This window comes from Magallana gigas, chromosome 5, assembly GCF_963853765.1.
Source record: "Magallana gigas chromosome 5, xbMagGiga1.1, whole genome shotgun sequence".
Lineage (NCBI taxonomy): Eukaryota > Metazoa > Mollusca > Bivalvia > Ostreida > Ostreidae > Magallana > Magallana gigas.
Window position 1 is genome coordinate 34,857,725 of NC_088857.1, and position 13,833 is coordinate 34,871,557.

General features: G+C 34.7%; 1 protein-coding gene across 3 annotated transcripts; it reads right to left on the reverse strand.

Moving 5' to 3' along the window:
• Positions 1-4,144: 4,144 nt before the first annotated feature.
• LOC105337679 (sodium- and chloride-dependent glycine transporter 1-like) lies at positions 4,145-13,645 on the reverse strand. Of its 3 annotated transcripts, NM_001305316.1 has the most exon segments (22): positions 4,145-4,209; positions 4,300-6,083; positions 6,085-6,104; positions 6,107-6,129; positions 6,131-6,170; positions 6,328-6,489; positions 6,634-6,734; positions 6,968-7,067; positions 7,517-7,651; positions 7,852-7,938; positions 7,941-7,952; positions 7,955-7,964; positions 8,089-8,103; positions 8,106-8,138; positions 8,141-8,155; positions 8,157-8,452; positions 9,049-9,181; positions 9,305-9,434; positions 11,217-11,399; positions 11,494-11,625; positions 11,764-11,941; positions 13,371-13,502. In NM_001305316.1, coding segments are annotated over 21 exon segments (1,974 nt in total). In that variant the 3' UTR covers positions 4,145-4,209; positions 4,300-6,046.
• Between the last annotated feature and the right edge of the window lie 188 nt (positions 13,646-13,833).

A 13,833-nucleotide genomic window follows, 5' to 3' on the forward strand; every position in this document is an offset into this window, starting at 1 on the left:
CTTCTAAAAAAAAATAAACAGCCTTTGGGATATATGTATTTGAATTTTTCATTATCCATGCATCTCTTCCACGGAGAAGTAATCCCCGAAGTGTTACATAATTTTGAAATTAAAAAACATGAAAGAAAAAACTATACTTTTAAAATCAAGTGCATATAGAAACTACCGGCAGAACTTAGCTCCACGAGAAATTTTGGTTGACGGACAGATGAAATATCCCGTGCCTGGGAGCTACAGTTCTAAAGCTAGATAGAAAAGAGATTTAAAAGTAAAGAACCTTTCTCCTAAAATATTGAAGATTGTGTTTTCTACCGAAGTAATTTATGTATGTAGACGTACATACATGTAATTTATTTATTCTGTTATGATATTAGTCTAGTGTTGATATTCTTTTTAAATTACCTCTTATTTTATATTTCTGAAAAGTTACTGGAATTCTCTTTTATATATCTCGGTAAGAGATAGTATATTTTGAGATAAATGCCGAACTTTGTATGCAATGATAATTCTGATTAATGTAATTTGTGGTCTAAGAAAAGATAACTCTTGCGTATATACGTGCGCACTCAAGAGTGAAGAAACTTTAGTTAAAATATGATAATCAATAATAATTAAGGAACATATTTTATGTTATATCACATGTACGTATCTTTGCATACCCTGATTGAACACTGTCACATGCGCATGCCCTGTATTCTGACAAAAACGCACTCTTAAAAATTACTGGTTCATATTATTGCAATGCAAAGATCTCTTTTCGTCTTATTTATCATAAAGACGTATATAAAATGCAAAACAATTTAAAATAATCATATTTACATTAAAATTTTACAACAAATAAAAAAGAAAGAAAAGTCCATTGCTCTAGTTTAAATTCTAAATAAAATCCATGTTTAATATTCATGAGTCAAAAATAGCTGATATCAATAACATGTAAAGTATATAAATGCAAAATCATTATAATTCAAAATGGATCAGATGTATTTTTTCCTTATATGGACGTCAGCTAACTGTACATCTGTGATTGGGTTTATGAACTTGTCAACCCAAATTTTCCCGTAGAGTTAAATTAATGCAAAATGGTCCAAAAGTATGGAAAGACAACTCCTCATTGTCTCTTAAGAAACTGCAAGTTGTCCCCCTCATTGAGGTGCACAGATCCCCCCCCCCCCCCCACCAAAAAAAAAGAAGAATCAAACAAATAAGAATCAATATCGCACCAGTTAAAAGAGTTAAACTATTGTTAAGGTCAGGTTATACCTGGTATTATCACTTCACATTTTTAGGACCGCCTTATCGCTTGTTGTTAGTCAGGTCCAAAGAAAATTTCAAATATGAAGTTAGTGATAATAATCAGGAGGAAGTTCAAAACACAAAATTAAGATATTTTCTAAACTTTCAACAAAGGTTTGCTTTATTATCATTATTCCTTGTATACCCCAATCCTACCCCCACATGTCATCGAGAACCAACAAATTGCTTTGAGATCAACAGGTGATGACACAATTTAGCGAGGGGAGTGGGCATTGTGGGGGATTTCTTCAGACCTGTCCTACATAATCATTTACATGCCTTAAGTTATATAAAAAGCTCAGTTGATAACATAGATACCTCTGTTTATCATTGGTATGTCAAACTTTATCGAGCACTTTGTGAAAGAGGGTTAGGAGCAACCCATCCCCTCATTGTTTTTGGCACTGAGACCGTCCAAAACCCCCCTCACAAACACACACACTCTTTAAGGAATGGAGGTTTGCATGGCAGAGAACTTTATAATCTTTTTCTTATCTTTTGTTTTTGTTTGTAATTTAAGATAGGTCCCCGCCCTGACTTTGATATAACGCGCCTGTGTTATTACTGATGTAATAAGTTTGGCAACCAAAAAAAAAAACCTTTGTCTTGAAATGAATATAATATGTAAGTATTTCATAATAAATTTCATAACAAAGCATTTCGTGTTTTCAAATTAAAATAAAATTATTCTGAGCCATAAACATAGGGTGTTGTTATATAAGATTTCAAATACCACTTCAAGATTGTCATCGAATAGCATTAAATATTATGTAAAAGGAGCGCATATTTGTTTTCAGTTTTCTAATTATACCATTCATGGTTAATAAACATCACACAGTTGGAATAATTTTATTCTAGAATGCAGTGAAATGATATCTTTTAACTTTCACATAACAACCGCCACGTGTTTTTTAACACGCTTCGATTCACACAGAGCAATCGCAGTTGTCATCGGGGGACTTTCATTGACGAAATGGAAGATTTCCTCGCTCTGTTTGTATTGAGCAATATTTACCTTAGAGAAGTTCAAACTTTAGACACGTGGCCCAGGTGTTTGAATTATTCCAGAGAACATCGGTTTTGCTTGTAGAGTGCAATTTGATTTTTCCCCAGAATTTCAGGTAACAAAATCCAAAACAGAAATATATATTCTTTTCATTCAAATCTGATGTGTTCGTATTGTACAATGCTTAAATAAAAAGTTTTTAATAGAGGAAATCTTACAATTTATCAAAATTAATATTTTCTGAAATTCTGCAAAGATTGAACGAAGATACGGAAATATTGATTGAAATTGTTAAAGCAAGTACACTAGATTGCAATTATGACACATTTTTCATTTAACTCATAAAAAAGATATACATTTGTTTGAAATGTGACTCCAAATATTGCACATTTATTATAGTCAACATATTTTTAAAAGTTTATTCTCATATTTCTAAAATTTCTTAAATATCACCCAGTGGTATGGCTTGAGGTATTTGATGAAGGAGTGTTCATTTTTTATAGAACATAAATTTTATATGAAAAAGTGGCCATGACTTTGACAGACCCATTGATAGATGCTGACCCTGCGTCCATCTAATGTAACGGTCATTTTCACGGTTCGTTGAAAAAGTCGAGGTGTACCAAATCAACCAGGAACCGGTGGGAAATGACCGGGTCAACACCATAAAAGTTATTTACAAACACAAGTGTATCTCATTTTATCTTCACAAAAATGTATCATTTCTGACGTAGGTATAAAATTTTAGCTTAAAGGGACCTGCTTATCAACCTTGAAGGACAGTTACACCTATTTTACACACGTGTAATTAATCGTACTGTTTGACTGTATACCTGGGTTCAGTGAGAACGAAAATTTCCATTCATGTTATTTCAGTCTTTCTCACGGCGCTCATTTAAGAAATAGTTCTAACCTTTTTTAATTGGACAATTTCACAAGCTGTGAGTGCGTGCACCACATGCATGTAGCATGTGTTAAATCTAGTTTATACTGGATTTTTCCTGCAAAAGCTTGATTGAAACAAGATATGTATGTTTTCCCTGGGTCCAGACTTCCCAGTTAATTTTCTTATGGTTTCCAGTTAAAACGTACTTTTTATAAATCTTCCGTTTTCATAGAACTCAAGTTTAACACCTCAGACCCCTACACGTTTTAAGTCCTTTATGTAACTTCCGTAAGACATAACAAGTGACTTATGCGTGTGATTCATTTTTTCCCCCCATTTTTTTTCTTCAAATTTGTTAACAACTGTTGTTCACAGATTTCTGATAAAAATATCAACGGAAATCATCTTATGACTTAGATAATTAAAAAAGTTGAAAGAAAATAAAAAGAAACCACTAAAGAATTAAAAGAAATGTAGAATATATCATCAATTAACGATTGTTTTCATAACAACGATGACGTAATCGCAAGACCCCGCCCCTTTTTTTAAATTATATATAAATCCATGTTACAGATAGTTACGCACGTATAAAAAAATCATTGATGATTGATATTTAAATTATATGTATATAACGCCAAACAAATCTGTATTGCTATTCAAACGTTGTTTTGTTGATATTGGTTTCGACGTTTGTAATGGGTTGCGTCACTGGAATTGTTTGTTGAAATAGGGCAAATATCAAATACCGATGGATCTTTCACGTGATCTTTCATTACAGAACAGGGTATTTAAAAACCTGTTCAATTATGACATATCTATATTAATCAAAGATGGAAAATAAGAGTTACCCAACAAAAGCCACAATATTCAATCGAGTGTTTCCAGGTTGCCATTGGGCGGTCAAAACTTTGATCAGTTCGTACTTGCATTGAAATAGAAAACAAACAAACAAAAACATCATCAGTTTTATCGAAATTTTTAATCAATATTTCTTTTTATTTTCACAGCTCAACATATTACCTCATTTTACTATTGCAACAATTTTCACCACACAAGAAATTAAACTAGATATGGCAATTTAAGAAAAAAGCGGCATACAAATTAAACTGCTCAAATGTAAATTGCTTTGACGAACACATCACGCGTTTAAAAAAACTTAACAAACACCACACATTGGATTGATATGGAAAGATTGAGATTCTAATAAATTCTCGTAAAAGTGACAGTTTCTTTACATGGTCATGAAAAGTCATGATATACCTTTTCAAAAAATAAATTAACATACAATGCAATTTTCCAAAAACATTGGTCAGACTTCAAATACAATGTGTATTTCAAGCACGGTTTTTGTTATTTAAAATGGCAACAATAGATTAAAAGCAAAATGACTAAAAAAATTTCAACGAAAACTTTACCGAGGAAGACAAACTGAAAATGATTTTTTTTCCTATACACACATGTACTATAATAGCACAATGCACATCATGAAAGTAGTTTAAAGTAATAATACACATTCTAAAAAGTCTGAATGAATGTAAAAAAAAAGAGGGTAAATTTCTCACAAAACTAATATATAAATAAATAAATTTCGAATGTTAACATAAATAGTTGTTCTAAATGCATATCACACTACACCCAAGTCTGGATAACCCTCTATATAGTACCGTACGTTTAGTTGACTAGACTATAGGCAAAAAACCATCAAATCACTCCGCGACTCCTTGGGTTATCATGGCCCAAAGAGTTATAAAAACCGAGTGAAGCTAAACAGAGGAAGTTACCCAACTTGACCAAAATAGTCCCTGAGTTGGTAGCAACTAGAAAGACTAATATGACTAGAAGCAACGAAGATGTATACTTTTCAAGTTACGCTACACCGATATTTAAAACTGAATTATAAATTTGGGCTTTATGCTAAAATAAATGAATTAAAAATTTGAAATTGATCAGCGAATGTATATAAATAAAAATTGAAATTAAGTTCTATTTTAGATCCATTAATACACAAGACAAAAGCCCACAACAGGATCAGCCTTCGTCATAACTGACATTCATACATGTATAAATCACGTTGCAATCTAGGTACATATGTGCATGTAAAACAGTGACTCGTTAAAAATGTTTTCCATTGCTCTTAGGCAGTCTGCAGATGATACGATATGATATTGTATGATAGTATGTTGCATGGAAGATGAATTCATGAATATCGTCATTTAATGCTTCGTGATGATTTAAACTGATATAATACCCCTCACAGCTTAACATGTTGAGAACCTAACACATCTACTGTAAAATTTGCCAGCGTTTTTCTTTGTGCCAAAATATTGAATGAAAAAAATTCTCATTTGGGGAATGTGCGAAATGCCAACAATTTCTGACGTCTATAAACTACCGGTATATAAAAACAGCGCTAAACCGAATGAAAACTTTTTTTCAGTGAAGTTACTTTCTACTTTCTAAAGCATGGAGGTTTGAAAGCCAGTAAAGTGTTTTCACATCTACTGCTAGAAAAGAATCGGCATCACAAGAATAAAGGGAGCTTCCACTCTGTTTGGAGGGAGGTGTTCCCTCCTTTAAAAAGGAGGTGTTCCCTCCGTTGAAAGGGAGTTTCTCCTCCATTGGGAGGGAAGTGATCCCTCCGTTGAAAGGGGGACTTTCCCTCCGTTTCGGAGGCAGGCATTTCCTCCAGTTGGGAGGGTGACATTTCCTCTACTGAGGCGAAAATTCCCTTCACGAACATGTAGTACAGTTTACGGCAATTAGAACAGTTTACGGCAGTTCTCTTGTGTTAAGAGTGTTGGAAGAACTAAAGGGAAAGTCTGACAAGGTTGTGTTGGTTGTCATGTTGGAAATGTTACTGCTCATGAGCTTGGCAAACGCACTGCGATCTGACTTATAGGTAACCCCACTGTCTCTGTATTCAAACTTCTTGTTGGCTTCTGAAGGTCCCCAGGACTTCAGAGGTTTTACACCTTCACGTAATAGCTGGAAACAGAAGAAAAATGAATAAGTTAAAAACACACTTGGATTTACAAAATCGTACATTTGATGTAATCCTTCCCAACATTCTTTCTATACATGTATTTTAATTTGTATCTGAAGTAAGGGTAGAGTCTCATAAATTTGAATAAATCATATTCACCTTCCATCCGCCGTCCGAGCAATATCTGAGCAGGAACCATACGGGAATGACAACGATTGGAAATGCAACTATAAGCCATCCAAGAGATTTTGCCCAATCTGAATATGTCTGACCATCAAGTTCGGGTTCGGTGTACATAATAATATTCATCAAGACCGTTATCTGAAAAAAGATCATCGACCTTATAGAATATTACCAATGTTTTCCTGGCAATGGTTCAAAGCAGCATCAGTTACAGTATTGATTTTTTTGGATCTCATTATCAATGCGAATGGAAAGCATCACTTTATTTACAAACAAACTTACCCCAATAACCAGAAGAGAAACAAATTTCCAACATATCTCCCAGTATTTTGTTGGCCTTTTCCCCAGCATGGCGAATATGTTATCAGAGAATCTGTTATATCCTAGAAGAGAAAAAAAGGTTATCAACCTTCTCCAAAAAGTATTCTACATATTTCGAGAAACAAACATCCTCATAATTCATCATATCATGTTATATATCTGAATTGCGGTGGGAAAAATAATTAGATCGTGTTTTCACTTCGCTTTGAAATTTTATTAAAAAAAAATAAAATGTACAATTTTCGAAAAGAATAAACTTTTAAATAAAATAATTCCATCATAATATCCCACTCACCGTATATCCAACTAATTGCCACGAGTTCAAAAAGCCCAACGATTAGAAGAGGAAAGCCTCCAACGCTGAAGTCAACTAGGTTCAACAGGTATATACCTCCCTGTAAAACAGAAGTATAAAACTGAATCAAATTGATGATATGTCTTTACTTGATATTTTATTTATGGATTGTTAATTTACGTTAACTTTTCCTTATCTGTTGCACTCAAAGAAAAAATGTTTGGCCCGGGGGGGGGGGGGGGGGGGGGGTGTAGTTTTCTAGCTTGTTTCCAGCAAACAAATCAATTGTAGAATGTTATATGACTTTAAAATGTTCGATAGTTTTCAAGAACTAAATGTCAGTTTAATCCGTAGGTTTGTATTTGTTTTTAAAGAAAATCTTTAATCTCCTGAGCTTAGGAAATTGTTTACAATGTCCTATAATCCTAATCGGACAAACATTCATGGGACAACCGGATATTACGTCACAACGTACTTAACAATTGTAAGATCGTGCTGATGCATACTTATTGAATTTACTTAATCCTTAAGAACTAAGTCCGGTTTTACCTTGCAAACCATAGGAAGTCCCAGCAAGAAGCAAATAGCTGTGAAAACGGAGCGGAAGATGATGTTAGCCCTCCTTGGCTGAATCTGTGGGAACACATCCGTTAGGGCGCTCAGCACACACTCAACAATGGAAAACTAAATCAAATCAAATCAACACCATATAGATGAAAACACTCGTTGAAATGAAGGATGTTTTATAAAAACTCTTACAATATGTTGTATCTTAGTATTTTTTTTTATCCCAATGATTTTTAAAAAAATATATTTTTCAATTAAATTTTGAATTAGTTCGTAAGTCATAATATTTACTGAGCAATTATCAAACTATACCGCACCTCAGAGCCAAAGCCAAGCGTTGCCATCATAATGAAGAAGAGAATGGACCACAAAGGAGCTATGGGCATACGTGTCAGAGCTTCTGGATAGACAATAAAAGCCAAACCGGGACCTAAAACAACAAATGAGCAAAGGTTTATGTTACAAGTCTAGAAATGCTAGGTACTGGTTATCTGGTAAATGTTTGCTTAATTTTTATCACTTTTAGTACAAGTATCGTTTGTACGGATGCTAACCTCCATCTGCAACTTCGGAAACTGGTACATTCTTTTCATTGGCCATGAAACCCAATATAGAGAATATAACAAAACCGGCAAAGACGCTGGTCCCGCAGTTGATGACGCAGACAATGACGGCGTCCTTGTAGCAATTGTTTTTGAATTTGTTGTAACTGGACATGGCAATCAGACCTCCCGAGCACGCACTGAGTGAGTAAAAAATCTGTGTACAGGCATCACTCCACACGCGGGGTTCCAGGAGTTTGTTGAAGTCCGGCTTCAGGTAGTAGATAATCCCGTCGACCGCCCCTGGGAGTGTGACCCCCCTGAACATCAGAACGATCAGCATCAGGTACGGGAAAATAGCGGTAAAGTACACCACCTGTCAATGATAATTGAATAATATTTATTTCATATATATTTTAGCAAATAAGAGCTTTAGTTTATAATTAATAATTCATATGTGCACAGTAACAACTTCATTTCACCATTCATTTAAAATATCATTCAAATTTCTATAATGTCATTTTATAAAATATCTGTTATTTTGCAGTTGTGTTATTTGATATTGATTTCTGATACGGCATTATTTCAAAATACTGCACAGAAGACGGAAGTAGGCCTGTATATGTTGTACTATTTGCAAATAGAAAATTTTTGTTCAGTTATAAAATGTAGAAGGAGCACTAAATATCAAATGCTTCAGAAAAAATATCGAGCCCTGTGGCGAAAACCTTGGCTTATGAGAAGGCATCCAGGGTCACTGAACTCTGACCGGCATCGCAAAACTCATTTTCTAAGGTTACCATAAGTCAAGCTTTAACAGGTATTAAACTCTCTGCTACCAAAGCATCAATATGGCAAAGTGCCACATAATCTAGCGGGGAGGGGGTGGGTAAACATGGTCAATTAAATGAGCGAAGGTTAATTAACTCGTACAGATTAATCAATGACGATCAGTGGCCGCGGATCACGCACCTTGCCAAGAGACTGAATCCCCTTCAGAAGTACTAGGTACACCGTCACCCATGATGCCAGAAGTGTTAGAGCCAGATATGGCTGAACACCTCCAATCTCATCCAGTCCCGAGGATTTTCCAAGAACATGGTTGCTAAAAAAGGAAAAAAGCACACACAAATAAATCAATGGTTCAAGTGTTTAATGGGAACTCAGTGAATACATGTATATAGCGGTGTTTGTTGTAGTTGTTAAGGAGGTATCGACTGGCACTTACTTGTAGTATTCCTCGCTGGGGGTCGTTATCAGACTGTGGTGGATAATGGGAGAATAGGTAGAATTGTGGGTGAACGTTGTGTTGACTACATAAGTTGCGTTCCATGCAGTCGAATTGTACGTTCCATTTCCTGAAAATATTGAAGTTCCGTTTTTAATTTTTTTTCCAATTAAAATGAAAATATAGTTGACAATGGAAGGCATACAAAAAAAACAAAACAATGGCAAGATTCAAGAGAAAAGCATAATTATCTATATTGCGGTCATCTTCGCTAGCCCTCTCCGCTCCCGTTTATAGGGAGTGGATTGGACCGAAAACCCTTGGCTATAGCGAAGATATATTGCGGCATAAAATGACCAACTTGAAATATTAGCACAAAGCGGATGGGCACTTTCTTTCTTCTGCCTCTTTGCAATAGAAGACATTAAAAGGATTTATAATGCTTAATTGGGGTGATTGCATAATAATAATTAAGTCATAATTTGAATGCAAGAGCAGGTCCAACTTAACACACAAGTCTATTGTCTATTCTCTGTTATGCACTAAAAGGGTTTATGGAATGTTTATGTTTACATGTACAAACGCTTTATATTTTGGTAAAAATCTAGTTAGAACAATTTTTTTCAATTACAATGTAACGATCTCTGCTGTTTTTCACATCTCATTTAGTATTTAGATTTTAGAAAGCTACAAATCGACAAATGGTATTCAAATTTCGGTTGGTTGGCATTAGAAATACTTTTATTTTTAAATCATTATCATTTAAAAAATGGAAAGATAAATTTGAAAACCTAAGGGATAAACAAGACGGGGAATACCTCAGTCACTACAAAAGTTACACTGAGTCAGATCTTGCATGGAAAAACCCAATCGGCATACAGGCTCTTCACTTAGACACTTAGACACAATACTACACAAAACTTTCTACGAAGTTAATCATGTTATTCAATACACATTCGACAGTAAGATTTACATATATCAAAAACATATATCAAAAAAACTTTTTATATTTTTAACCAGTTCTTTATTTACCATGTGAATAGAGAAATGAATTAATTATTTATATATAATATGCAATTATCTGAAGAAATGAATTTTTGCCTTTTTTGAAAATGTCTGAAAATTGAATCTAAACAAAGCGTATCAAAATCTCAAATATCTTATCAGATCTGATTAAGCAACCCTCTGGACAAAGGATGTTTACTATTTTCGCGCCAAATTCTACGATTCCATTGTACCACTTCCTACAGCACACTTTAACAGCGTGATGTGGCTGGGATTAATTAGGCCGGTTATATAGTGCTCTACTCAGAAGCTTGACCGAAGGGAAAATTTTACAACAGCGCGGCGCCTCTCCTCTCTAATGTCGCTGATTGCATGTTCGCGTTCTATTGATTTTCAGGTCTGCAATTTTATGCATTTGCTCCAAATCAGTCGACGACTAGCATCAAAGACAGAAAAAGATTGTCTGTTCAAAGTTGCTTTAAAGAATTTATAACCTGGGTTTGCATGATTCATCGGCATGTGTGAAGCAGTGCGGGATCTGAGGAGAGTTATGACACTACCTTATTGAATAAACATTTTCCAGATGCCGAAAGTTATAATTAGCATGCAATGCACAGTTAACTCAAGAAAACTTACACAGGTTGGAAAAAAAGAGTTACAGAAAGTTTTGTTTAATTTTAAATTTAGCCCACGGAAAATATCGTTTAGTGCGTTGCCATGACAACTCGGATAACTGAGATAAGGCGAACATTGTATGATGTAGAGGTTCGCAAGCTACTTGATAAATGTCAGCTTCCATGGATGTTGAGATACAAGACCAATCGCCTACTATAGTAGACTGTATGATAAAACACACATCATTCATAATTATATGAAGTTGCTGAACTTAATTAAACGATTATGGTACCTAAAGCGCTCGGCGGGCGGTAGTTGTATTCTCGACAGCTGGGCGTGTTCCATTCGTTGTTGCAATGTTTCCACGGTAGTTCGGACGTGAAAGAGGCGAACAGGTAGAACAGGACATGGGCTATGATGACGTTATAGTACAGTCCAATCAGCCAGGAAACGATGACCATAGCATACCCAACACCTGTCAAAGGCAATCAGAAAGAGTGAAAAGAAAAGTATTGAACTCAACAATCTTGTTATATCACTAGAGAAAAAACACCGATGTTTGTGTTTACCTTTAAACAGAGGGTTAATCCTCCAGATAGAGATTGGTCCCAAACTTGCGTACTGTCCAAGGACCACCTCCATATAAAATAGGGGCAATCCCACCAGTGCCAGCATAATGGTGTAAGGAATGAGAAAAGCACCTGTAAATAATGTCCAAACCTTTAAATGGTTATCGTTACAATAAATCACTATCATATCAAAAGGCAATCCCATTGCATATCAATGTTTGACGACAACATTTAAGAATTGGGAAAGAAAAGAAATTTATTTCGAAATACCTCCTCCATTTTTGTAGCAAAGGTAAGGAAATCGCCAAACGTTTCCCAAGCCAACTGCATAACCAATACAGGTTAGGAGAAATTCTAATTTCCCGCCCCATTGAGCGCGGTCATCTTCTACACTTCCGGAACTCTCGGTACTTCTCTGGCTGACGTCATCTCCATCCGCAATTTCTTTCTGTTAAGGAAGATAACATAAACAAATAATTGCAGAAAAAAATCCATGTTATTATATAAAAAATAATAAAAGAGTGTTACAAACACTTAAACATATAATCATACCTCTCATCTAAATAATTTCTAATTTCAATTACATTCTATTGGTCACAAGTTGATTACGTCATAAACATGTTTTGTTTTTCATTACCACTCTATAAAGTCGGATGTCCCCCTGACTTCCTAACATTTTCGCATTCTTTCTGAGAAAATGTCGATCCCGAAATATTTTACATTGTAGTCGCACAAGATAAATAAACAGAGAGCTCTTTCTCCTGCAGCAAGCATGTAAAACTTGATAATCTTCTAGTAATCTGCCTCAGTCTATAGATTGCATAATGTAAAAGATCGATTAAGTTATTCTTGCACTATCCAGTTTGTTCTATTGGCAATGTTAGCGTCATCAAAAAGGTTATTTCAGACTTTTACTCTGCCAGACAGTGTACTTCATCTCATTACGATTTTTGCTCGTTTGATCTTGGTAAAACCAGATCATACTGGGGAAAAGTCCTTACAGACAATCGATAATTCAGATAATTTTCCTGGCGGAAGAATATTTAAAATATTCAGCCAACAATATTGTCACAAATTTCGATTTGAAATGAGCAACATTTTGAATATTCTAACATCTACCACAAGCTTTGCGAGAACTTTCTCTACCGATTGCTATTCTCCTTTCAAGGAGCGATATCTGTGTTATTTTAGTAGTTCTGACGCACATTGGCAGACGCTGTATCGATTCTGTTCATCATCACAAAGCCCGGTGTTTGTGCTAAAACGCTTTATTGATCAAAGTAAAGTCACGTGTTTTAGGGAAACACGTAAAATAAACAATAATAACAATGTTTCTAATGGACCATTTCAGCTCCGTTATCATTCCTATCCCATTTTCTTTGAATGAAATAAATTAAAGAAGAAAAAGAAATTACACTTCTGAGGCACACGTGTACATGTGTACACTCTTGTTACCAAAAATTTCCCCCCAAACTTATAATTTTGGGCGCGAAATAAGTTGTTAAGAGGATCGCTCTTTTGTGAAAATTAAATAAAGGATCGGAAGCTTACAAGTATCTGCGTGTCAGGATTTAAATGTATTCTTTTGAATCTCTTTCAAGAGTAAATAAACATTGCATCATGGCAAAAGGCGCGTGGGTTTTACACACTAAAAACTGGGTTTCCGATATCGTATTTACAGAATGATTGCAAACAAACTCAAGAAAATATTTCCTCATCAAAATAAAAAGATACGTATTCTAACCAGCATTTTGACAGTACTTTAATTGTTATTGTTTTTTGTTTTTGTTTACTTTTATGAAGTATCAATTAAATGAAAATTTAAAACATATAAATGAATAAGTTATATATTAAAAATTAATTTATAAACTACTCACAATAGCCACAACTTGAACTTCATCCGCATCCTCATCAAACATGTATTCCGATTCCGAGCCATCTGCGGATGTAATCCGACATGTGGGTTCTATAGCGCCCTGATCGGCAGATGGATCGATTATCTCTCTCATTTCTGGAGATTAATGTAGACAAATACAATTTTTGTACTTATTCTCCGTGAAAATTATCTTTTAAATAATACGATAATTGATATTGTTAAGTTATTTGGGGGATTTGGACGTTCCTTCCTCCCAGACGAATTTCACACTGTTTTACAAACGGAAATTTACTATTCTATATGTCCCGTGTGTAACCTTTGACCTACACAACGATTGGTTGAAAGATTTCATTCATTAAATGCAATCGGAATACTTGTTTTCTGTTCTCTGTATATACCAGTATTATCTGCCCAATTCTGATTATGGAAATATACATGCACACATATGCATTCATTAACACCCA

Bases quoted from the DNA above. Each gene is read 5' to 3' on its own strand.
- LOC105337679 (XM_066083503.1), bottom strand. From the start codon at position 13,502: ATGAGAGAGATAATCGATCCATCTGCCGATCAGGGCGCTATAGAACCC. The intron at 11,626-11,763 runs GTATTTCGAAAT...CATTATTTACAG, and splicing joins TTGCTACAAAAATGGAGGAG to GTGCTTTTCTCATTCCTTAC. The intron at 9,182-9,304 runs GTAAGTGCCAGT...TTCCTTTTTTAG, and splicing joins CCCAGCGAGGAATACTACAA to CAACCATGTTCTTGGAAAAT.